Source organism: Rissa tridactyla, chromosome 7, assembly GCF_028500815.1.
Source record: "Rissa tridactyla isolate bRisTri1 chromosome 7, bRisTri1.patW.cur.20221130, whole genome shotgun sequence".
Taxonomy (NCBI): Eukaryota; Metazoa; Chordata; class Aves; order Charadriiformes; family Laridae; genus Rissa; species Rissa tridactyla.
The window spans coordinates 11,482,275-11,506,262 of record NC_071472.1 but is presented as its reverse complement, the minus strand read 5'-3'; the positions used below and the strand labels follow the sequence as shown (position 1 = coordinate 11,506,262).

The following is a 23,988-nucleotide window of genomic DNA, read 5'->3' as shown; positions in this document are numbered from 1 at the left end:
CCCGTCTGTTTAACTCTGCCGGCATGGAGCAGGAGCTCCTTGTGGCACTTCCCGCCTTGGGTCAACACCAGGGTATTAAATCAACATACCTTCTGCGGCAGTCACTGCGGCTCCAGCTCCTATTTTTATAGCCAGGCTTTGACCGATAAGGCTCTATTAATAAATCAATCACGCAGCACCACTTGTGCTTGCAGAAGCAGGTCCCAGTTCGGTCTGTCAGTGGGGGGCTCTGCAAGGCAACAATGAACTCTACTCACAGCATCATATATGCACAATACTTTTATTTTGTTTTTTTATATAAAAAAAAATTCCTAAAGACTGCAGAACTCTTGTATCCTAATTTCTTACACAAATGCTCCCAACACCCTCTTCTTTTTAAGCTAATTCCCCCCTAACATCTTGCAATGGCGTGGGTTCCCCTGATTGTGACCTAGTCACCCTTTCTAACGGGATATGTCTAAAGCTGCAATATGGCACTTGGTTGACGTAGTTGGCAGGTTTAATATATCCAGAAAGCTGGGGTATGGAGTCGCACACGGCTCGGAGTCCATCAGCACAGGCGGGGAGCCTGCCTTCGCGTCCGTGCCTTCAGAATGAACCAGACTTTTCTCCTTACTGTGCAAATAACAGGCTTTGGTCATCGACCAGTCCTGTCGTAAGGGATTCTCGCCCCTGAAGAGGATCCCATCTTCACATGGGGAAGCAGCACATACAGTCAAGCAATTGTCCACAGCAGTCCCAGGTGCCGAGACCCCATCAGTCAACTGTACCGTTGTAAGACCTGTTGAGCTTGTTGAACGTGAACTCTACATTATGTGTGGAAATAGGCTTTCGGTAGAGAGGATTGGATGCCTTTGGAGAAATGAGCGGACAAAAAAAGAACAAAGGTGAGAAACAAAATCCATGACATGGTAAAAATGTGTACAATCCCCCCTTCCTGTGACAATTAATTTGGACATAGCGCTGCATGTAGCTTTGGCTGAAATGTGCTTTCAGATCCAAAAGCAATGTTGTTTGTCCATCAGACCCACCTTCCATCCTGTCTGCAGGCACAGGTGATGCCCTCAAATGCTGGGCAACCCCACCTGACCAGGAAGCCACCCAGAAGGGCTTCCTCACAGACCTGACCAACCTGGCTGCTGCCACAGTCGGAGCTTGGTCTCTGCTCCCCTGACTCCTTCAGCCCTCCAGCACTGCTGGAAAATGCAGGATGAAACCAAAAGCTGGCCATAATTTCGCAGAATATTTGTAATTTGCCAAGGGGAAGGCCGGTACAATGTGCAGGATCCTGAAGCCCAGCTACGTGGCATCACACGGCATAGGCATCCCTCATGCCTGCCACCCTTCTCCATCGCTGCAGAGCTGTCTGCTGCCGGTGCATCCTGACAGACCCCCCCCACACCGTGTACCCCAGCAGCACCCCTGCCCCAGGGCTCACCATTTCATATCTGGCCCGGGAGCGTTCGCTCTGGAACCGGTCGAACTCCCGTCTGTCGTGAATGGTGACGAGCAGCTTCCAGAGCGCCAGCAGGATGATGCCGATCAGGACCACGGTGCCGATCACTGCCAGCACGATCGTCACAGCACTGGGGGCTGAGCTGCATGCTGGTAATGAGGGGCAGAAGGTAATTAGCTCTGGTGTGAGCGTATCCCCGATCGGGATAGCGGGATGTAACGACCTGGACCGCAGCCACTGAGCAAGTGACCTCAGGGCAGCACTAGCAGCAGTGACTAAACTAAAAAAAGCAACAGTCCTCTCTGAAACCAAAGGGATTTTCTTTTTTTTTTATTAGATAAATTCCTGGCTAGAGGCAGGTCAAAGGCACAGCTCTCATGGACGTCACTGGGGATGCGATGTCACATAGCGCTTCGGGGGAAGAGCAGCGCTGCAGTGCCACTGCCCAACGGTGACGCCTGGTTTTAATGCCGGGTGACCCATGGGGGACACAGAGGGTTAAGGTGCCTCTGGCAAAAGCCAGATCAGCTTCTGGCCCACATGGAGGCAGGTGATCACTAGGCACTTTAAATAAATACATTAACTGTCAGCTAATCAACTGGTCTTTCAATTACGCGCAAGCCACAGCACAAATAAAATAAAACGTGCGGTATCTCAGTCTTTTCCATACTGGCCTGTGCCTCAGAGGACCAGAGCAGATTGCGAGAAGCTACTGCTGGATGCTCGCCAGCTCGTCCTGCAACACCACATGGGGTTTTCTTTGCACGTGATTAAGATAATGCTGGGAAGCACAGCTGTCCGCGGCAGCCTGGGGAGGGGAGCAGGGACACACAGCCCCTGCGCTGCCTGGACCAGAGCTAGCTCTTTGGAAATGCAGAAATCCATAGGTGGCGTGGGGTTTTGCTAACATCCTGATGTAACCAGCAGAAGCACCAGGTGTCCCCTTCTGATTTTTTGCTCCCAGTGGCTGTATCTCCAAATCGGTACATGGCACGCTTTTTGCTACATAAATAGGCTGTGTTTAATTTCAGCATCCCAAGCTGGCAGAAAACGCTTCAGCCGCTTGCTAGCAATGCTGGCAGCTCGGGTGCATGTTTCACTCCCAGAGTCCTTTTTTACTAAGTTGGGAGCATTTGGAGCTGCGTTTCAGCACTGTAAAACACTTTATTTTAAATCATCCTGGTTCGTCAGCTCACGCATGCCTTTGTGCGGCCAGTGAAACCAGCCTTTCACAACCCGCCAGGCTCCCCAGCAGCCCATCACCCCTCCTGACACAGCCTGTACTATTAAAAGGAAACCCAAGGCAGGGCCAACCTGGCTCTTTGAGGACGGTGAGGTTGGATTTCCCACTGGGAAGCTCCAAGTAGGTGAACTTCATGACGCAGTTGTTCACTGGGTAGGCACAGAGGATTGCGTTCGGGTCATCCGTTTCTGGAATGAGATGCAGAATTTTTATTTTTTTTTAATATTAAAAAAAAAATCATAGAGACTGCAGAACTCTTGTATCCTAATTTCTTACACAAATGCTCACAACACCCTCTTTTTTTAAGCTAAGTCCCCCCAACAACTTCCACTGGCATAGGCTCCCCTGATTTTGACCTAGACCCCTTTCTAACGGGATATGTCTAAAGCTGCAATATGGCAGGTTTAATATTAGGAATTAGTACAATTCTCCTCTGCAAGCTGAGCAGGGCTTTCCACGGGTGCCAGGGAGCAAAGGAATGGGGATTGAGCCTGCAAAGCAGCACGATTTGATCATGATTTGTGCAAATCGTAACCGAGCAGCATCCAGACTTAACTGCTCGAGAAAACGTGGCACTCGGCAAACACTGCATGGCAAACAGATGCAACCTCACAGATACACACACTCTTCCTTTGCACAACTCTGCTTTGGCAAAAAATGACATTTTCTTCTTAAGTTGCTAAATTTTTTGAAGAGTGGAGGCTGAAGAGAAAGCAAGGGGCACAGACTGAACCTGCGAGGACACGGACGGGGCCATCAGCAGCAGCAGCCCATGGCTGGCTCGAGCTCCAGCTGTGCTGAACGGCTCCAGCTCCGGAAACAGTTGAGAAGTTTGTTTTTAAAGGGTGAGATAGAAGAGGAAAATGGGGAGGGAATGAGGGAGCGAGGGGGAAGAGAGGAAGGAGGTGGTTGGAGGGGAGGATGCAGAGATGGGGGAGTTGCAAGAAATGAGACTACTTGATTCCCATGGCCATACGGATGCTCTTTGTTTGCCTGTTTAACACACCATCGCACCAGGCAGAGCCTGTCACTGCTCTGGGCACTATAAGATGCTTCCTGAGGAAGGCTGCTTCACAAAAGCCATCACAAAGTTTCAGCAAAGCCATCGTCTGAGGTTTGCAGCTCTAGCCTCAGGGGTGATTTCAGCAGAGCCACCAGCCTGCGCAGCCACAGCTCACGGGGTGACCCCGCTGCAGGGACAGTGTCCCGAGGGAGATGGGGGAACAACTCCGGCCACGCCAAGTAGCTCTGCAGGAGCACATCTCTCTGCATGGGCTGAGAGTTTCCAGTGAGAGGAAGGGATCTGGGCACCCAGTGCTACTGGGTGGCAAAGAAGTGACCTTGGCTTAGGCACCTGGAAAATGCTTCCCACGGCTCCCCTCCTCACTCATATCCCTGCCCGTCTGTCACGCTGAAAAATGATTGCATTCATGACCATGGCTACTCCAGCTCCTTATCTCTCTCCTGTCTGTTTTTCTTTCCTTTCAATGCCTTTGACCCGCTTTCAGTCAGAAGATTAATACCCTCTGTTTCAACAGCTCTAAGCCCAGATGCAACTGCCCCCTGGTGAGTCCTGACAGGGTTCCTGGTGTGGACAAACCTCAGCTGTTCCTAGCCCAGGACAGGAGAATGTGCTCTACCTACACAATGGTATCTAAGGCAGGTCTGGAGAAGTGCTAATTGTTAGATCAGCACTCTAATTAGATTTATATTGATAAAACCTCTGTGTTTCTTGACTAGCGCTCTTCTGATTTAGAGCAGCAAATCTTAGTTCCTCCAGGCCCAGCTGCTTTCAATCTCATCCTTGCACCATTATTCTGCCAAGAGAGACTGATTAAAGTCTTGGTAGTCATGATCTCTGCTGGTCTTCACTAGGTTTCAGAGATCACACATCCACTGAGAGAGGCTTGATGGCCCCGTCGAGCTTTCAGGTCCACTGATGTATGCCGTTGGCAGCTTCATCTCACCACTGGACCTGTCGTGCTCCTCATGTTGAAAGCTCCTCTCTGGAACCATCAGGAATGGAAATTTTGCAGAAGCAAAGGTGATCCTGCAGAATACAATGCAAGTCATAAAAGCCTCCCAAAAGGCATAGGTCTGGCTCGTCAGTCCAATTATAGATGCTTCCGCTCTACGAAGTTTTGAAGCACTGGCTGCTTCGTACCCAGAGAAAAGGCAGAGAAATGGGATCTTCCCGGGTGTGTTCATTGCAACTTGGTATTTAAGAAGGTCCCATCCTCCACTGTCAGGACAATGCAGACCTATGTCTTCTGTGACAAATACCAGCATTTGGCCTTTCAGCAGGGACTTTTAACGTGTGCTACATAACACGAAAGCACTTGTACACCAGGATTTGGCTGAGTCTGCCTGTAAAGAAGTCCACAGTCCCCAGGCACTTCCCCTAGGAACACTTCGCTTTACATCTTTCTCTCGTAGCCCAGATCTCCAAGCGGCAGAGTGCCTTGAGCTACCAAGAGCTCAGCGCCACCCACAATCAACAGAAGAATAAGCGTAACTCCCCAAAATGTCTTAAAACAGAAAATTGGCTGTGTTTTTCTCTGAAAGCCATGTGGGAGACTGGCAAACCAGAGCCCAGCCTCACCTCCCAGGGCACAGTCAGCACAAAAGCTGGCTTTGGCATGGTGTGACTGAAGCAGGAGAGTTGAGCTTTAATGCCCAGTATTTGCTGGCTCCTAAGAAACACAGGCCAGCCAGGGATCAGGAAGGAGGTTCATGTGGTTTGGAAGTGCCTTGAACCTCTCTCAGTGTGCTGGTGTAGGTGCACTCTCCAGTAAACTGCAGGGAAGGTGCAGAGAATGAGAGCAAGTCTCCCAAAGAGAAAGGCAGGAAACCTCACTGGTCGTAATTTAAAAGCTAGACACTGGATATGAGAGGAGTCAATGGGAAAAACACTGCCTTAGGAGGAAGGGAGAGAAAGGGCGAGCGAAGTAGAGCACTCCTACCTCTATAAACTATGGGAAGAGAAGGAGGAAATGTCAGATGTGGAATGCAGTTTATCCCTGCTTGATGTCTGTCCCTCCCTCCAAGGGTCAGGATTGTGATTAAATCTGTCACAGTTTGGGTTCCCTCTACCCCCACAAATAGCAACCAGGGACTCCCAGAATGGAGCTGAAAAGAAGGGCGAGAAAGTCATCTGCTGAGGGACACAGGTGTGGGGTGACATCTAAAAGAGGACACAAAGGGCAGGAGAGGAGCTTACTGGGGGAACTTTTAGCAGTCAGTTCCACCAAAGCAGAACTCATCATCTCCAAAACATCTTTGCTTTCTCTTACAAGCTTACTTCTTCCAAAACGGATTCTCAGAACATTAGAGAATGCCTTTTTTTGGTTGATACTTTGTCCTTTTGTGCTCTCTCACGGCTCGCCTAATCTTCTGTCTCGTCTGATCTCATCCTACTCTCTATGCTCCTTGCATTGTCAGTAGCTGTCCTTACACATCTTGATTTTAAAATGTTATTTAAATTCAAAGGGTTTTTTTACTTCAGTATAGATTACAGCCTGGAGAGAGGGTCACACATACCACATGTACACTTATACACACTACATACACACATAGATTTCTAAATGCCAGGTTTTCCCTGAGGCTTTCTTTACAGATATGTCTTGGTCTGAACTAAGAGGAGTTCAACACCACAGTCACTGGCTCCCACCATCTGCAGTCCTGCTGCTGCCGACTCACCGAGAACATCCACAGTGGTGATGATCTCATCCTTGCAGTGCTTTTGGCAGGTTTGGTTATCAGCCAGTCTTCCTGAGTTAAACAGCTTGCATTCAATGCAGTCCCTGCAGAAAGACACATGGAGGGGAAGATCAAGCACCCATCAGAAACCTCATGAACACAGAGATTCACCCCTCGGAAAGGGACTCGCTGGGTGCTGGTCTGGAGGCTGCACATCTGCACCACAAGGGAAGAGCAACTTCAGGGCTAGGCATCTCCATCTCAAGGATGGATTTATTCTAGGAGTGGGTTCAATGAAGGTGCAAAACAGCTGGTAGGTTTGGGGATGGTTTGTCCTTTGGGTGCCACAAGCTGCACATCAGCTGCTGCCAAATCCATCCTGAGATCAAGGCAGACAGCATTGCTGTTCGGCGCCAGCCTGGGGATGATGCCCAGGGCACCTCCGTCACTGCGAGGCAGGCACTCGTCCCCATCCTCCCCTCCTCTGCATCTCGCAGCTCTCTGGGCCCAGACGTTTGCAGCTCAGGGGGCAGCAAAAGTGGGGCTGCCAGCCTCTCTGGCAGAGTGGGACAGCACTGGAAACGAACAGGGACGTGAACCTCCATGAGGACTTGGGCAGCAACACTTGGTGCTTCTCTGCCTGGGATACTCTCAGGTTGCTTCGCGTGGGCTCTGAGCAGTGGTAAGCTTGCCTGGGGCTAATCACCCCTGTTTAATGAAGCAGGAGTAATTCCTTAGCTGAAAAGTCTCCCAGGAACCAAAGAGCCGCCCTCCTCACCAGCGAGACATCCCTCCTGAATGTCCCCCGTCCCTGTGGGTACCTTTTAGTGCTACAGACGCCCGGGCAGGTGGGACACTTCTCACACGTCTCTCCAAAAGCCCCTGGCTCAGTGCACTGACACTTCCCGCAGACGCAGGTGCCCCTGCCGCTGCACATCTGCCCGTCACTGGAAACACAGCTGTCCGTCTCGGTGGAGCAGTTGCAGTTGTCCCCGATGTAACCGGCGTGGCACTTACACTCCCCGCAGTGACACTCTCCGTGGCCTGAAGGCGAGGGCAGGGGGAAAGCATCAGCAGCATTCCTTGGGCAGGAGGGACCAGCAGCCCAGCAGGAAAAGCTGCCAGAGAGACCTTACTCGGCAGAGCATCAAACAGATGGCGATGGGCAACACCTAGATATCAAATTATTATCTACATTTAGCAGCAAAAAATACCTACTCACAGCTCTTCCAGCTTCCCTCTGTAGTCGCTCAAGACAAACGGGCACCTCTCCCTTCCTAGGTGGGACCAGGTGGCCAGGACAGGGGAACAAACTGCCCTTGGGAGGTACCAGCAGTGATGGTGACCAGGGGGAGAGAACAAGGCAGCTCCCTTCAAGGAGACACCTTGAGACACCAGCCTGCAGCTGGGGGAGGTGGCTTCCACCCCAAGTCCCCCTGGGACCCCTGTAAGGGTAGCACTGTCATCCCTCTGTGGGTGGAGGGCAGCAAAACGAGCCGATACACGCGAGGAACCACCACCTACTATTGCAGAGCCCAAACACCATTAGCTGGCAGAGACTGTGTGCCCCAGCCAGGTGTCAAACGCGTTACTCTCTTATTCTTCGCTCTCTGGATGAGGGCTCCCAAGTGTCCCTCTCTTTTCAGGGTTTCCTTTTGCAGCTTCCTGGTTCGTCCCCATTTGGTGCTTGACACCACCAAGCAAACATTGACTCCTTACCGCACGTTTCAGCTATGTGTTGTCATGAGCCTTTCTTCCCGCAGATGGAATATTCCCCACCTCTGCCTCCCAGCGCCCAGCACTACGTAACTGGGCTTTGCAGAGCAGTACACCTCCCATCTCGGCAGAAGGTGAGCAGCGTCTCTGTCACTCAGTCCCCAACGCTTCCTAAGCATCACTCGACTTCACTCATGTGCCCACCTGAAGGTCCCAGCTAAGCTTTGAGAGTTATGTGCAATTTAGTACCATGATTTCCACTGTTACTGGTCTCTGGCAGCAGCTTTCAAGGTACTGCTTCTCAAACCAGATGTGTCCGTCTCAGAGGCACGGCACTGGGCAGACTAATACTTTGGGGCACCAGAGTTTGCGGCAGAGTCGATGTGATGTGGCTGCTCAGCACATGAGCTGCACAGGAGGCAGCACAGCCAGACTGCGGGCAGTTTTCTGCTTGGTCTTGCTACAGCATCGAATTTTGCTAGCAGAGACGCTGTGGCGGTAAATGGGAGGCCCAAGCCATGCTTCCAGCCTGGTCTTCTCCAGGCCCCACCACTCAGCAAGAAGTTTTCTCCTGCTCCACGCTTCCCTGCCCACTGTGGACCTTGAGCTCCAGAGATCAGTGTGACTGCTGGGCCCTCAAAATGGTGTAAAAGAGGGGCTCCTGCAAGGGCTTCCATGTCTCCTGGGCTGGCTGGTGTTTTGCGTGAGTGAATCTCTTGTTTCTTTGTCTACATCAAGAGAAGCGAAGACAGGAATGGAGCAGTGCTTCCTTGCTGGTTTTGAACCCAGGGTTTAGCAGCAAAAAGCCTAGCAGGGTGACCACTTCATAAGGTCTGCTTTCCTAACGGTTTTGCTTAAGAAGTACTCTCAAGAAAACCTTAAAACTCCTTAAAAAAAATATTACATCAACAAGCACCGTGTCCTGTGTCCAAATGAGACCTCTACGTCCCAGCCAGTACCATGAAGGTTGTTGGGACCACCTGAACCTCCCCCAGGGAGCAGCTTGGGGCAGCTCACAGCAGAGATGGATGAAGAAACTGACCCAGTAAGGGCACTCCTCTACCGAAGCATCCCCTTGCAGCTGTGGGGTTTAGCGATGGACTGAGAAAGTCAACAGGCTGCAAGGCGTTCGGCGACAGAAAGCGGAGTGGCTGGCTGCCGAGCATCTGGTTTCAGAAAGGCATCCATCAGCCTGCTGGAAATACTGCTCAAATTCCTCCTTGGTCGGTCCCTAGGAGAAGGGATGCCTTTGAAGGCATAGTTTATAGCTGAAGGGTTTGCGTACGATGCTCATCAGCAGCCTAATTACAGCTCAGTTTTCCCACTGGTAACAGCCTCAAGCGCCTCAGACAAGATAAATTATATACATGCTCCTTTCATCGGCACAAAACCGCTGATCTCCCTGCCTCTCCCATCGCTCCAAGATTACCAGAGAGGCTGTGGATTGTCAGGCTATATCCCTTGCCAACAGCCATGGGAACACCTTCTGTTTTACAAGGCATCTCATATGTCCCAGCACATCACAAGATGCCCTCCTACAGCCTCTTTTGCACTCCCACCGTTTGCTTTGGATCCAGCCCGCAAACTCAAACATTACTAGACAGAGGAGGTTATGTTTACAAGATCTCTAGAGGTGACCTCCTTCCCCGCCTACATCTGATGGAGATTAAAAATCCCTCGTTCTGTTTGCCTTCGCAACGACAGCCTTACCCTTTCCCCAGACACATCCATACAGGTTTGGTTTGCCCCTTCCTTACAAAGCTCCAGTTTTAGTTCAGTTTTTAAAGCCATCAGCGCCAGGCCAGTACAGGAGGCTAGGAAGCCTGCACGTCCCTTCCAGACCCTGGCAGGCTGGGGATGGAGCCTGAAACGACTGCCCTGGGGAAGAGAAACGCATCCTATCAAAAACACTGCCATCAGAAAATTTAAGAAATAGCATCTTAAAGCAAACATTTCATTTACTGAAGGGGATGAAGAAAGAGCCCTTCTATATGAGGGTGACTAAGTGTGGGGTGTGAGCTTGAAATTTAAAAACAAGCTGAAATGTTTTTTCTGCCTCGGCCACACTGGCTCAACGTGCAGTAAGTCACTGCCTGAGGCTCATCATGGGGAATGTGCCAAGAGTGGGAATTTCCATGTTGACCTTTAACGGCAAAGATGTTACAATCTTCACTGCCTGCATGAGCTCAAAAGAGTGGCCACTCCTGCAGCCACCATGAGCTCCCCTTCTAGCGCTCTCCATCCGTCTCCCACACAGCCTGAAGACCGGAGAAACGTGGGTGAGTGGGATACATTTATTTCTCATATGGGTGTGACAAGGGTCGTCCCACTTCTCAACATCCACCTGGAGCACCAGAGATGGGAATCCACTCCGTCCTCTTGCTCAGGACACAAGAGGAGCCCTAAGGCAACATGGCATGCTGGTTACAGTGAGTCTTTTGGTGAGGGTGACCCAGAGCTGAGGTTTGCAGCATGCAGAGTGCTACCTGGTACTCGTGTTTCACAGAAAAATGTGCTGCATGTTTCCAGTCTCAGCTATCCTATGGTCACATGCAGTGCTGATGGGGCTAAGCAGTTGCTGTGGCATGTAAGATCATGCCTGCAGGAAGCCTTCCACCACTATGCCGATGATGAACCTAGTTTCACTTCCCAGTTTCATTTCCAAGATGAAAATGCGTCCTCGAGGAGGAGGTGTTTCAAGACATCTCTCTGCACCAGCAGAAGTCTCATGGTGCAGGACATTACCCTGGATTTTAACCCCCCTGCGCCCTTTGAGTTTGTATGTTCTCTATTAAAGCTGGTTTATGAAGCCAAAAGACATTAATTATGTTCTCCAAACATAACAAGAGATGTTTTCTTCTGTTCCCATCCTTGAAATGAGACGAACTTAGATGTTTAAAAGATCCAGATCTAGTCGGGAAATTGAATGCTCCCTCTGAATTTGATAACATACTTTCCAGCCAGCTCTTGATTCTGGGGGGGCGGGGGGACGCTAACATGAAACACATGTCAGGGAGGCTGCAGAAACACTCTGGGAGGGTGCAGCAGAGGAAAGCAATGCTTCTGGGGGGGGAGAGCAGTCCCCAGACTAGGTTTGGACTAGTCTGGTCTCCGTTGAGGTGGGAGTTGCGAGGCGCACTGCTGTTCGGAGGGACCCTCTTGCCAAGGAGGCCACCAAGGCGGACCAAGCCCAGCTGGTCCCTCCATCTCTCTTCCCATCCCGAAATACATCCCCATCCCACTGCTGTGCCCCGGCTGGGCTGCACGTCTCGCTGTCGCTCAGGCAGCTTTTGGCAGGAGGTCCAGCCGTCCTCGTTTCACCCCAGCCGCCTCTGCCTCCCCCCGTCAGCTGCCCGCCGGGATGACAGCCACAGACCAAATCCCATCTGTCCTCACGCCGGCACCGCGCAAACCTGGCTTGGCAGCCCGACACCAGCGCTGCAGGCTCTGGTCCCCGAGCTGGGCCGTCATCGCCGAGCAGGAATCAGGATAGCAGCTTCTGGCAGAAACTTCCAGCCTCTGACCCTGATTTCATCCTGGGCTTCTTGATAGCAGGCTGGAAAGTGGAATCACACAGTGGCCAAGTGCTCGGCGAGACAGCCCGTCTGCCCTCCGCGATAACCCGGTTTGCCTTTGAGGAATTGCACCGACCGCTGCTGCACCAAGAGGTCTGAAACTCGAGGCACTAAAAGCTCTGTCGCTAGGTCTTTCCACAGAAAGTGGTTTTCCTAAAGCCTCTTACTTTTGGGGACCGCAAAATTATGCAAAAATACCAGCTCTCTTTTGAAAGAAGTGAGAAATGATCCCAGCTTTTTTGGAGGGGGAGAAAGGGTTTGAAAACAAGCCCCTCCAACACTCATTTTTTTCCCTACCTTCTAGAAAATTAAATTGATGTGCCTACTATACAAGAAAAAAATAATCTTCAGGATTTTTAAGCCAGTTTCTTGGTTTCTGAGCACTCTGGAGGGGAAGGTCATAGTGCATTTTGTTCCCCCTGAATCAAGCCACTTATTTTTGTGTCTCTGTGCTCACATCTAGGCTTTGGGTCGGGACCTTCAAAATGCTGTGCGTTTGTCATTTTTGGTTACTTGAACCACCAGTTTGAAAAAAACCCCACAAAAACCCCACAGGAAAACCAATTACGAGAAATAAGGCACAGCAAGCAATTTCCAGATTCCCTGGTGCCACCCCTTTAAGGATCCCTGGCCACTGTCCCCATCACTCCGGAGAGCCCCCACGCAGAAGCCACATGTTGTTTGTATTCCCTGGGGGTGGATGCACCAAAGCCATCTGCGTCTGGGAGACAGAAGAAGTCAAACCCTACCGACACAGGGCACTGCTTGAGCATCATTTTTGTACCAGACCGGCCAATCTCCCGGCAAAAGCGCCCGACGTCTGCAGGAGAGGCTCTGGGAAGAGCACATTTTGAGTGGGAAGAAGCGGAAGAGGTTTTGAGCGCTTGGAAAATGTAGACCTTTCCGTTTGGGAAAGGGCTATGGTAAGACACAGTGCCTGCTTAGGCAAATAAATCATCGACTTCCCCACTAATCTCTTTCCATGACTCACAGGAGCCGGCGCTGCACACGCGGAGGCCAGGCAAGGCGAGGCAGCCTGCCCGCGGCACGGCTCGGCTTCGCAGCATCGTCCTGCTGCCAGATGGTCGGCACCAGTAGGAAGTCAGGGAGAGCCTCAGGGCATTTTAAATACTGGGGATGGGCTTAGGATCCATTCCCCAGGTCACACCAGTATGGCAGGGAAGAGTGGCAGGTTGGCAGGAGCACCCCCAAGTGCTAGAGCCTACGGAGAACAACCACCTCCTTGCGCAGAGGAGGTTACTACATAAACACAGACAGACAAACGTCAAGGGTCCAAGGTTTCTGTGTAAGCTGAAACGCGTCCACCGACTGCCTTCATTCACACCAGAAGACAGCTCGCCCACGCGCATTTATCCACAAAGCAATACTGAAATAACAAAACACTAAGAGGCCAGTAATAAGTAAACAGTGCTTTTTTGTACGTTACTTATACCAGACACCACAGATCTGTGCATCTTCCCATTGCATTAATTTCAATGGATATTTATATTCCAAAGCATACGGATTTGGCCAAGAATCGACATGGCTTTAAATAAGCCTTTATTTCAATCCTGGTGCTGGTTGAGCTCACCAGTCATCAAAAATAGCATCAGAGATACAGACTAATGAAACCAAACACAGAGATACAGACTAATGAAACCAAACCAGAGGAATAAATACATGTTTGAGCTGCTAATTCAGTCCTGGGTACCACAAGTCCCACCACCAGCTCCACATTACTGCCAGCATCCCCCCACGTTGCAGCATTGCAATTACAAAAAAACCAACCCCCCAGCTCCTCAATTTCTCATTCACTTGGCAACTTCTGGGTTAAATGAGAACTGGGCAGGGAAAACAGGGCTTTGGAAACTGCTGTCTCATGAAGGCAGCTGAAAGCAATCCGGGGCAGGCGGATTTCCTGCGGCAGCCCTGGCCAGCCTTTCCTCATTTTCTTTCTCTCCGCTACAGAAGGGGAGCCGAAACGCAATCACGAGATACGGCTGATGAGCCACCAGAAAGCCAAAACGGGCAGCGAGGAGTCATTTCCTGAAGGAGATCTAAAGCTGCATTTCTTAAAATAAAGCCTTCCTTTTTTTTTTTTTTTAAAGTAAGCTCAGCACTCCACAAATCTCTCGACTTTTGCTTATGTTAGCTCCTCAGCCGAGCCTGCCACACGTGGCCTTTTGGACGGAGACCCAGATCTGGGAATTGGAGCTTTTAGGTCCTGCTGCCGACTCTGCTACTGATGCAGGGAGCGATACGGGGCGAGGGCTGCTGCCAGACCCTCCCAGAGACACAGCGCTTCATCCTGAACGGGGGCAACTGGGATGAGTGTGACGGTTCCCTTCAAGCCATGGGTCCAAATACCGTCCCACCAAACTGGGCACATGCTCATCCTTGGCTTCATCACCCCTTAAGCACCCGACATGGAAGGCACTGCAGAAACTGCTAGTAATTCCTATTATTCCTTAAGCCAAATAGGAACGTATGTGTGTGTGTGAATTCTCTGGGTCTTTTTGTCCCTCAATCCTCTAACTCCGTAGGCTCAGTAGGCTCTGTGCCACTGGCCTTTTCCACTGACATCCATCCATTCTCATGCAGGTGTTTATTGGGTCTCCCTTGGGACTCACCAATGCCTCTCCCAACACAGTGCTCCTCTCTCCAGCCGACTCTCTGGCCCTTTCACAGACAAGACCCGCCACAAAACCCCCTCAATGCAGGTCCCCCCATTTGTTTCCTTACTCCCCAAAAAGCCTCACAGAAAAAATTGCTTGACAAAGAGACGTTTCCACGTGGCTCTCCCAACCTTGCCCAGATACCACCAACATCGATGGGTACAGAACCAGGAGCTTCTCCCACACTTACATAGTTCTTGGCCCATGTCTTAGCCCATGTCTTCTTATACAACTCTACATTTAGCCTTCAGCTTTTGTCATATAGGGGGACATATAGTGACCATGCATTAGATGAAATGCAGATAAAGGGGTTGAGAAAAGCTATAGTGCAACCCTCCTGCCGACGCATGGTGCCTCCAAGAAGGTTGAGCTGCGTCTCCCTGCTCTGCTGCCCAAGCAGGCTCCTACTACCTCCTACCACCCAAAAACTCCAGATTCATTCTTAAAATAAAACTTGGCTCCAAAACAAAGCTGCACGATCCCAAATGCCTGAGCTCCAGTGACAAATTCTATGGTTCAGGCCCATCCCTCACATGAAAAGCAGGATAATTCCTACCCTGCCAAAGCCCAAATGGGCTGAACGTCCTTTCAGCTGGACCTTGTTAAGAGGAGTGGGCTCTGGAGCAGAGAGAGATTCTTTCTCTGCAAAATCCAGTGCCGTGGGAGCCTTGCCCAGTTCTGTGCTTGGATGCAAACACATAATCTAGTGCAAGTTCACCAATGGTCCATGGTTTTGGAACACATTTCTCCCTTCCCAGTGAAGCTGGAAGAAGTCAGAATAGCATTCAAAATAAGGCCCAAAAAAAAGAGAAAGAAGGAATCTGCAACCCGTGCTGTGCTTCCCTTTTAGGTCAACTGTTTAAATTTAATTTTTTTAACCAAACTGAGCAAAATTCATGGGTTGTCAGTGCCTGTCAACAAGAAAGGCAGAGACACAGGATTTCACTCACCTGCTAGTTTGAGACTTTCATCTGCCTCTAAACCCCAAACACAGCATTCATTTCCAAATGCTTATTTCTGTTAATTGCTATAATCAGAAGGACCAAACTCCAAACCCGTCGGGATGCTGCCTGTAAGGGCAGAGCATTTAAGAGCGTTTGTTCTAAGACCATCTTCTCTCTTTGGGGAGCAAATAGGCAACGTGCTGTGTTTCCAAAGTTCATTTTGTTTTTCTTTTGGAGCTTTCTACTTTCTGAGATAGAAGGTTCACAGCAGTGGGCAAGGGGGGGGCTGCGGCAGGTCAGGGGGGTCTGGGTACATGCACGCACCATCAGATGACACCTCCGGCTGCGACTGGCACGCTGTGCCGCTTTAAGAGCAGAGACCCACAGACCGAGCTCTGGCTCCTGTAAAGATGTCAAAGACGTCACTTCTTTATTCTTTTAATTCTGCCCTGGCATTTAATGCCTCATTAGCATGCATTAATGCTTGCAAAAGGTCCGCTCAAGAACAAGGAGAAACCCCAGTGAAAAGAGGCAGGAACAGCAGCGCTCTGTGAGGTTTGGTCCTCCAAGGAGCTGCTGCCAGATTTGGGGAGAGCTGCAAGACTTTGACAGCAACGAGGGCTCGGGCAGGGGGAAAGGAGGGGTAAGAAAAGACAGCCTTGCCCTTTCGTGCCAGGAAAGGAAATTCTGGCGAAGCAGTACTCCATCCGCTGGGGAAAATGTGCCCAACTCCATTGCTGTTTCAGTGTGAACAACCAACACAAACCCTTGGCATCACCAAGGCAGGGCAGGCAGGGTGTACCTGCTGCCAGAAACATAAAGTGAGATGAAGAACACGCACAGCACCAAGCAGAAACACGAATGGAAATATCATCTGTTTTCCCGGGAGAAATCCATGCGAAGATCCTAAAATATCTTCAGTTGGAAGGGACCCATGAGGATCATTGAGTCCAACTTGAAAATAATCAATAATATTTAATAGGCGACAATGTAATGGTAATGACTGGTAGTGTAATACTTAATATTGCATTTATTTATTATGAAAGAAATCCAGAGGGGCACGTACATGAAGCACAGAGTACTCTAGCAAAGAACCACCTACCTGCACTGAAACGCAGCCACCTCTGACCTGAACCACAGCAGCTGCACCGGGCGACACGGGAGGTCATTAGCAGAGCAATCAGAGGGGAAACCAGGCTTTTTTTTTTTTTTTTTTTTTTTTAACACACTACAGCTACAAGCACTGGCCATGCTTTCGCAGGTCACAGCTGCTGGGCGAGGGTCACCCCATGCCGCTTGTCCCAGCCCAGCGGCCATTTCAACCTCTTGGGATCTTCAGCGTTATGAACGGGCACAGAGCAGGATGGGGAGGCGCACAGTCTCGGGGGAGAGCAGCACATGTCTCAGGATTAAATTGGAAAGAGAAGAGAAACCAGGTTAAAGGGGAAAAAAATAAATTCAGAGAGGAAGCAGAAGAGAGAAATTGGGGAAGGGTGGAAATGATGCCCTGGGGGCAAACAGCTGGGAGGTTCCAGAAGCCTCCCAAGACTGGAAATGTGAAGAAATACAATCACTGAGTCACCCCTATGCTCCTCCAAAAGGCCACCGAAGATTTGCATGCCAGGGAAACAGAGACTTCATGAAGATGAAATGTGGGATGCAAACACCTCCCAGCCGGCTCTCAGCCCCTCTCTGCACCGGGGCTCCGAGCCACGGCTCCTGGGGGTGACCACACCCGGAACGACACGGGACATGAATTTGGCACCTTAAGGCAGAGAGACCTGCGAAGACCAAAGGAGTTGTGGGGAGTGGGAGGTTGGCTGTACCAGCAAGGCAGTGTTAAGGACGGGTCCCGTCCAAGGCAGTGGTTTATGGGGTGTCCACCTCTCTCGACTTAGGGCTGCCGGGGCCTGAGCCAAAGCCCATCCACGCGACCCAGAGAGCCTGCACTGGTAGAGCGTGTGTTTTAAATAAAAATCCTCCCTGCCAGTCCACTAACACCCAGTGACAGATATCCATGGTCAGCAGTAACACACTGAAGAGGTGTGAGTGCCCCCATTTCCCTGCCTCACCACAGCTCTCCAACATAATAGTGATTGATGCTCAGGAACCGCTTGCTTGTAAGGAAAAAAATCAACCGCTGCTAAAGAGGGATGCTAATGCCAGCCAACTGCTTGCACAGCTCCTGGGGAGCTCCTCTCCACCCTTTCAAATTATCTGGCCCTGCTTTCCATCGCAGAAGGTGCCACCCCAGCATGGGGCATGGTGGGCTGCCCGCAGCAGGTGAGCACGTCCCCTAGGTGCCCCTGTGGCTTCTCATCCTCTTCACACTGTGTAAAGAGCAGAGAGTTTCTCAATGACATTCCCCATTAAAGGCTGAGAGGTTTCGAGTGTTGCTCTCAGAGCTCCCTGCCCCAGGCCAAGCACGCACAGACCTGACCCTTTGGGAAGGCACTGTGGGAAGCAGCCTGGGATGACCCCAGGGCTTGGCCACCAGCTCCCATCACCAGAGCAAGACCTAAAAGTCAACATCCCATCCCACATGTGATGGCAGCAGCGGGCTCCTCCACAATTTCTTCCCTGCCTGTGGAAACGTTTTCCAAATCACTGCTTGAGCAATCACGCTCTGCCTCCCCAAAATACTGCAATGGCACGGCAGCCCCCTCACTCTGCAGGAGGTCAGGCAGGAATGCAGGGATGTCAACAACTGACATCAGAAAAAATCCGGTTTATACTAACACGCCTCCGGGGTAAAAAAAAAAAAAGTTTTTCCTGATTTGGGGCTCAGATGTCGTGCAGACAAATGACATCGGACACACAGCATCTGCAGGGAGCCTGTACGCAGGGCGAGAGCGGCGTCGGTCCGAGCGGGATGAAGGTGAATTCAGCTGACTGCTCTTCCAGTTAATCCCCATCACAGCCCGCAGCCCTGCCTGCCCCAGCTGACCTGGAGCTTACATTGCTTTTGGCTGACCCACAGGATGGGAGTGAAGGGAGCTGACCCAAGCCTTACATTTCTTTACACTAATCCACATGATGAGAGTAAGTGGAACGTGCCCAGCTTTGCAGTTGAACCCCAAAAAAGGAAGAGGACAGCGGAGGTCCCCCATTTGATTTGTTTCTTATTAATTTCTAATTAAATTAATTAATTATTATTTGCAGTCTATAGAAATTCTTGTTCGAGCCAGAACCTTTCACAAGTGGAGGGTGGATGTAAGCTGGAGAGGGGATGCTCACCCAGCAGCGGCACCAGGCACGGGCACTCTGCCCTCAGTTCATCACTGCTACAGGACACAGCAAGTCAGAGATTTATTTTTCCCTCTTATTCAGGAGGATTTTTTCGTTTCATGCGTTTCTTCTCAGGCATGCAGGCATCTCGGGGCAAGGGCTTCTGCTGAGCAGCTTCTGCAGGTGATAAAAGCCAAGGCCGGACGGGAACGCGGCAAGGCGAAAGGCTTTTAGGAAGCTCTAGGATAAACGTGCAGCCTGAGTGAGTCTTGACCACATCTTAAAAGAGAGATGCTACCACAGTGCCGTCTCCTCACTACTTATTCCGGCCATAAGGTCCCTCTGGGCTATGCAGCAGCTCTGTAGGTAGGAGACCTCAAGATGCCTGAAACCAGGTTTGTTGGCTGCTAAGAAGGAGCGATGGGCACCTTGTGCCCCACACAGTGTGATGACACTTACATATCTCTCTATTTTCTAAGTCCAACCTCAGCTGGCTTTCAGCTCCCTGTCCTCTACCCTGCTCTTCGGTGGGGAAAAGAGACCCTCGCAGTCCTGTTACCAAAGACAGACTTCTGCTTTGTTTATAACCATACGCTAACTAAAATGTTGTTTGTTTCCTACTAACCTTCTTACTGTGTGAGAAAATAGCTAATTACTGACCTTCTTACTGTGTGAGAAAATGGTTAGTCACTGAGCTGATGTTACAGCCAGTGATAATGAGGAGACAGCCAGAAGTAGCTAATCACCAAGGACGGGATAACAAGAAGTAGTTAATCACTTCAAGGTTCTTTTACCAATTAGGACAGAGCTGTGGCTACTTCAAGGAACATCGTTATCATCCTCAAAAAGCTGGCAAACTTACAGTAAACTTTTCCTGTCCTGAGATGACTCAATACCTTAAAAGGATAACGTGAGGAAGGGTCTCCTTACCCAAACGACCACCGAGACACTCACGCTTGCGCAGAAGTGTTTTGCTGACGCAGCAAAATTTGATACGCATGTGCAAAAAGACTATTCGGTCATCCTAATGAATACGTAAGCCTAGGTGGAGTTATGTATTAGGCAGGTGGAATTATGAGACTATTCTGTGTATAAATAATGGGTGAATATCCCCGGTAAGGTGTGCTAGATTTGTGGGGTTTTCCCCCTAGCACCCGACGTCAAATAAAGCAATACCTCCTCGCTAAACTACTTTTGGTTTCGAGAGCTTTTATTTCAGGTAACAATCCTATAACCCACCCTAATGGAAAAGGTTTTCAGCTCAGAAGAATTCAGTAGGTTCAACTCACCCCAAACCACCCTCCCCTGCCCTGCAGCCCCGACAGCACACGCAGCCTGTCCCTCCGCGAGCCCCCCACCTGCTGCTAATGACTGGGACCACTAACGAAGCAACCGGCATCGTGAGGTTGCACCGTGGTGACCCAAGCTGACACTGCACCCTCTGTCACCAAAATAAGCCTCCAAAATGCTGGCAGACCTGTGCTCCTCATCCTCCGGCCCGGGGAGCGGAGCAGGAGCCGTGGACCTGCAGGGCAGCCGTCCCAGAGACGGAGCCGCATCTCCTCCACAGCTGCACGGCTCACGGCTGCACAAGCACTTAGCAACAACCAAAGGATTATTTTTAACTTCCACATCTTATATGGTCCTTTTGTCTCTGCCCTTCAGGTCCTTTTTTACTAGGCGGTGCTCAGATTCCACCTTTTTACACAAACTAAATAAAAAGACCCCCGAGTTCCCCAAATCAAAAACCTAAAGACAACAAGACTTGACATGACTTAAAAGAAAAAATTGCAGATGTGGTTTAGGCTCGGTTCCCTGTCCTCTTTCTGCCACAGGTCACCCTCTTCCCCTCCGTCAGGGGCTACATTTGCTTAATGCCCCCCCCCGCCCTTGGCACCGCCGCAGACGCTGGGCACAGGCAAGCTCCCCTTCCTCCCCAAACCACCCTCAACCCACCACCTGCACCTCAGAGGTTAATAAATTGAATACTACCCATTTCTTTCTTAGTAGCAGCTTCTGGTAAAAGCTTACACACTAGGAATGAAGAGAATTAAGACAAGAAAAAGAGGTCAAAGCTGGATCACAGTGATTTTCACATCCGAGCCTTCAGATGCACACCAGCACCCTCCCTCCAGGCACTACAACGGGGCAGGTGAATAATAGCTACAAAAGACAGCGTGGAAAAAGGTCTATTTCCATAAGATGTGTCCACAGGCACAGTGATTTGCATGGTGACAGACCCCACCAGAAACCCCAGCGTGCCATCAAACCTGAGCGCCGCTCTCAAAGCGCGGGGCTCCATTGCACAACCAGAAACCGTCGCGCTGGCACCGGAGCCATCGTCCCACCAGACCTCCCGCAGACACAGCGCTGTTAAAACGCCGTTACGGCGCCCGGGATGGGGAACACCAAAAAAAATATTGCAGAAGCAGGAGGGAGATTTCTAATTTGAGGTTGTGGTAAAAGAAACAAAAAAGCCTTATCTCACTGTGCCTTAGCACAGGCTAAAACCTCACAGTGCTTCCTTATTTAATAAAACCAAGAAAGGGAAGCACTCAAAAATAAATATGAGGACTTGCACCTCCTCAGCAGTTTTTGAAGTGGTTTCTGCAGGGCAGCTGGAGTTGCAGTGCACGTCAGCTTGCCTATTCTCTGCGAAATAACCCACGGATTTTCAATGAGCTGTCACTTCCTAAATCCCATTTCAGAAGCGATTCTGGCACTTGCCTGTATTTGCAAATCCGACACCTGATGCTCTATTGCTGACCCGAGCTTTTCGTGTCGCTGTACTGGCAAGCCAGGCCAGACTCCCGGCTCCTGCGCTCCGAGGCATCGCCTTCTCACCCTGCTTTTGCCAGCCACGATCTTTAGCCATCTTAACCAGTTCAGATGCTCTCAGCTGCTTAAGAGCTAGAGAGAAGTTGCAGAGCTTGATTAACAATTGCAAAGTGTTTATAAACCTGATTTATTGTCTAGTTTTAAAAAAATGGAGAAGAAAACCGCAAAAGACCTGATTCCGCGAACATCAGCAGTCTGTGTGTTGCTCAGGCAGTATGGATTTTCGGGATGAGATCCTTTGTGTTTTAGGGGGAGAATCAGCTTGCAGCATGGCGAGTGCTCGTTACTTACACCTCGGTAGCAATGTTCCCGGGCACAAAAACAGTCCCAGGCTGAAGGGCGCACAAATGACACCCACATGGGGAGCCGGGGAACAGTGGTGATGGTTAAGGGGAGATTTCTCTTGAGACACCAAAGCAAAGACGATGCCGTACAGCCCTGCATCTCCCTCCCTCCAAAACACATCTGCAGCACTGAAACGCTAATGAAGCTTGGCCTCCGGCGGCGAGCCAGTCGCTCTTCATTAGGGGCAAATGTGTGATGCCTTCATCGGGGGCCTCTCCTCCCTCTCGCCACCTAGTTTTATGGGACCTTCAGGAATGCAATTAGCGCGCCAAGATGTTTCCTCCTTTGTCAGACTGCCTGGCAGGCAGCCAAGGGGTTCAAAAGCCAAAGGGCCGCGCAGGCAGCTGCCCCTTCCCGAGCCCGGCTGCAGGCGGGAGGGAGGGCTCTCTTCCCCTCTCCCGCAGCCACCCACACTTCAGAGCAGAGCCCAGACCGATGTGCCAAAGGTCTCAATGCAAGAGGGCAACTCTACTGTCCAGAGAAAAACTGGGAGCAAAGCGTTCAGGGCTTTGGGAAGCGACTGCCTGCTTTGCCGGAGTGTGATGCTGTGGATAACCCGGTTGCATCTCTTTTGGAGGAACTGAGCCACCCCTGATGGCCCTTCCAGAAGCTGGGTTAACGGTTTCAAACAGCTACTCTGGAGCTGTTAACTGGACTTGGGGAGCAGCAGAACGAACGCCACTTATTAGTGACTGAGTGGCATTGCCCCAAGAGTTGGATGCAACTTGAATGAACATTCATGATGTGTAATAAATGACTCTTTTTTTCCTGCCTGCCTCACAGATGCAGGAAGGACGTTAAACCTCCCACTAACAGGAATCAAATTCTTGCTTCTCCTTTAGATTACCTCCCAGCCAAAATCTGCTTCTCCACTTCATGGGGGGCTACGAAAGGACAGGAGCCATTCGGTGTAGCCATCTCTGCTCTCAAACACTGACAAAATGAGGTGCCAATATTTATAAATGGACCCAGGAATGAAAATGCTTTTGCTGGCCAACGGACTGAGTAGCATGAGACAAGCTCAAAGTTCATTTCAGAGTTATTTCAAACCCGCTGTGGCTTTTGCTGGGAATACAGGATGCCTGAGCACGATCTGCCACCCAGACCTTAGTCATGACAGTGACTTGATGGGGACAGCTTTGCTCCAGATTGCAAAAGGAAGAAATGCCCAGGCTGGTTGGTGATGGGCTGACGGTGCCTCTAGGCCGAGGCATGCAAAAAAGCATGGCCACACACATGCAAAGCAGTTTGGATGTATGGATTTTTACTTCTTAGCTTGGAAAACTGTGCTTTCCTCCTTGGGTCAGGTTGGACTGGCTGCTCTCCCACCTGCTCCGGCCGGGATGGGCACTCAGAGGTTCATGATACCATCTTGTTCAACAGATTAGGCAGGCGTAAATGCATTTAACAGGGGACGCTGCAGCCCATGTGCTAAAACTTGGGTTCCTTTGGGTGAAAACACTGTTCGAAATACAGTAACCAGAAATTTACTGCAAGGCATAAAGCACCTTTTATGCTACAAGCAGATTCGTACAGTACAAATGACCACAGCGATGAGTTTCCCTCACAGGTCCAAGCCAAGCAACTCCTGAGTGAGGACGGAGAACAACAATCTGCAGCAGTTCCCTCCAGGCTGCTTTTTTGGTTTCTGCATTTGTTAAAACGAGGGTGGTCTCCCCTCGTGGTGGGATTCAGCCTGCAAGAGCAGCGGGCACCGGGATGGCAGGGCCTTTCAGGGACAGAAGTTGTGCCCAGGGGAAGACAGAGCGGGGCAGGATGTTATCTCCTCCCCTTGCAGGAACAAAAGCGGTGACCAGACCCCGCATGACTGCCCTGGAGCACTTCCTGCACCCAAGGCATGACCCAAACTCCTCTGGCTGCCAAGTCCACACATGCTGGTGGACTGAGATATTCAGTTCTGAGTTAAATACACCGTCTTTTCCAGGAAAGCCCCATTTGCAGTGAGCAGAGAGCATGCATCTGCTGGAAGCCACCAGAGATGCTTGTGTAGCAGAGGGCTGTCCGTTAGGGCCAGCTTTGGGCACAGCCCTCTGTGCAAGCTCAGACACTTTTCGTGAGCTGGCGAAGCCCCACGCCTCTTGGGCTGACAAAACCACCTCAAAATGTTATGTCATTGGCACGGCGCTTGCTACAGCTCAGATTTAGCATCACAACTACTGGAATTTTTTAAAAAGAGTCAACAAACCAATGGCAATAGAAATACCAGGAGGCACAGGGAGACCCACCCCACGCAGCTGTGCCAGACTCC

The 23,988-nt window shown here is 50.6% G+C and overlaps 1 protein-coding gene across 2 annotated transcripts in view; it reads right to left on the bottom strand.

Moving 5' to 3' along the window:
• Positions 1-250: 250 nt before the first annotated feature.
• ITGB5 (integrin subunit beta 5) overlaps positions 251-23,988 on the bottom strand; it is a 64,445-nt gene continuing 40,707 nt past the window's right edge. For both annotated transcript variants that reach the window (XM_054209596.1, XM_054209595.1), the window contains exons 11-15: positions 7,220-7,442; positions 6,399-6,502; positions 2,771-2,887; positions 1,439-1,605; positions 251-852 (exon numbers count right to left, since the gene is read on the bottom strand). In XM_054209596.1, coding sequence (XP_054065571.1) covers positions 757-852; positions 1,439-1,605; positions 2,771-2,887; positions 6,399-6,502; positions 7,220-7,442 — 707 coding nt within the window. In that variant the 3' untranslated portion in view covers positions 251-756. The remainder of the gene's footprint in view (positions 853-1,438; positions 1,606-2,770; positions 2,888-6,398; positions 6,503-7,219; positions 7,443-23,988) is intronic.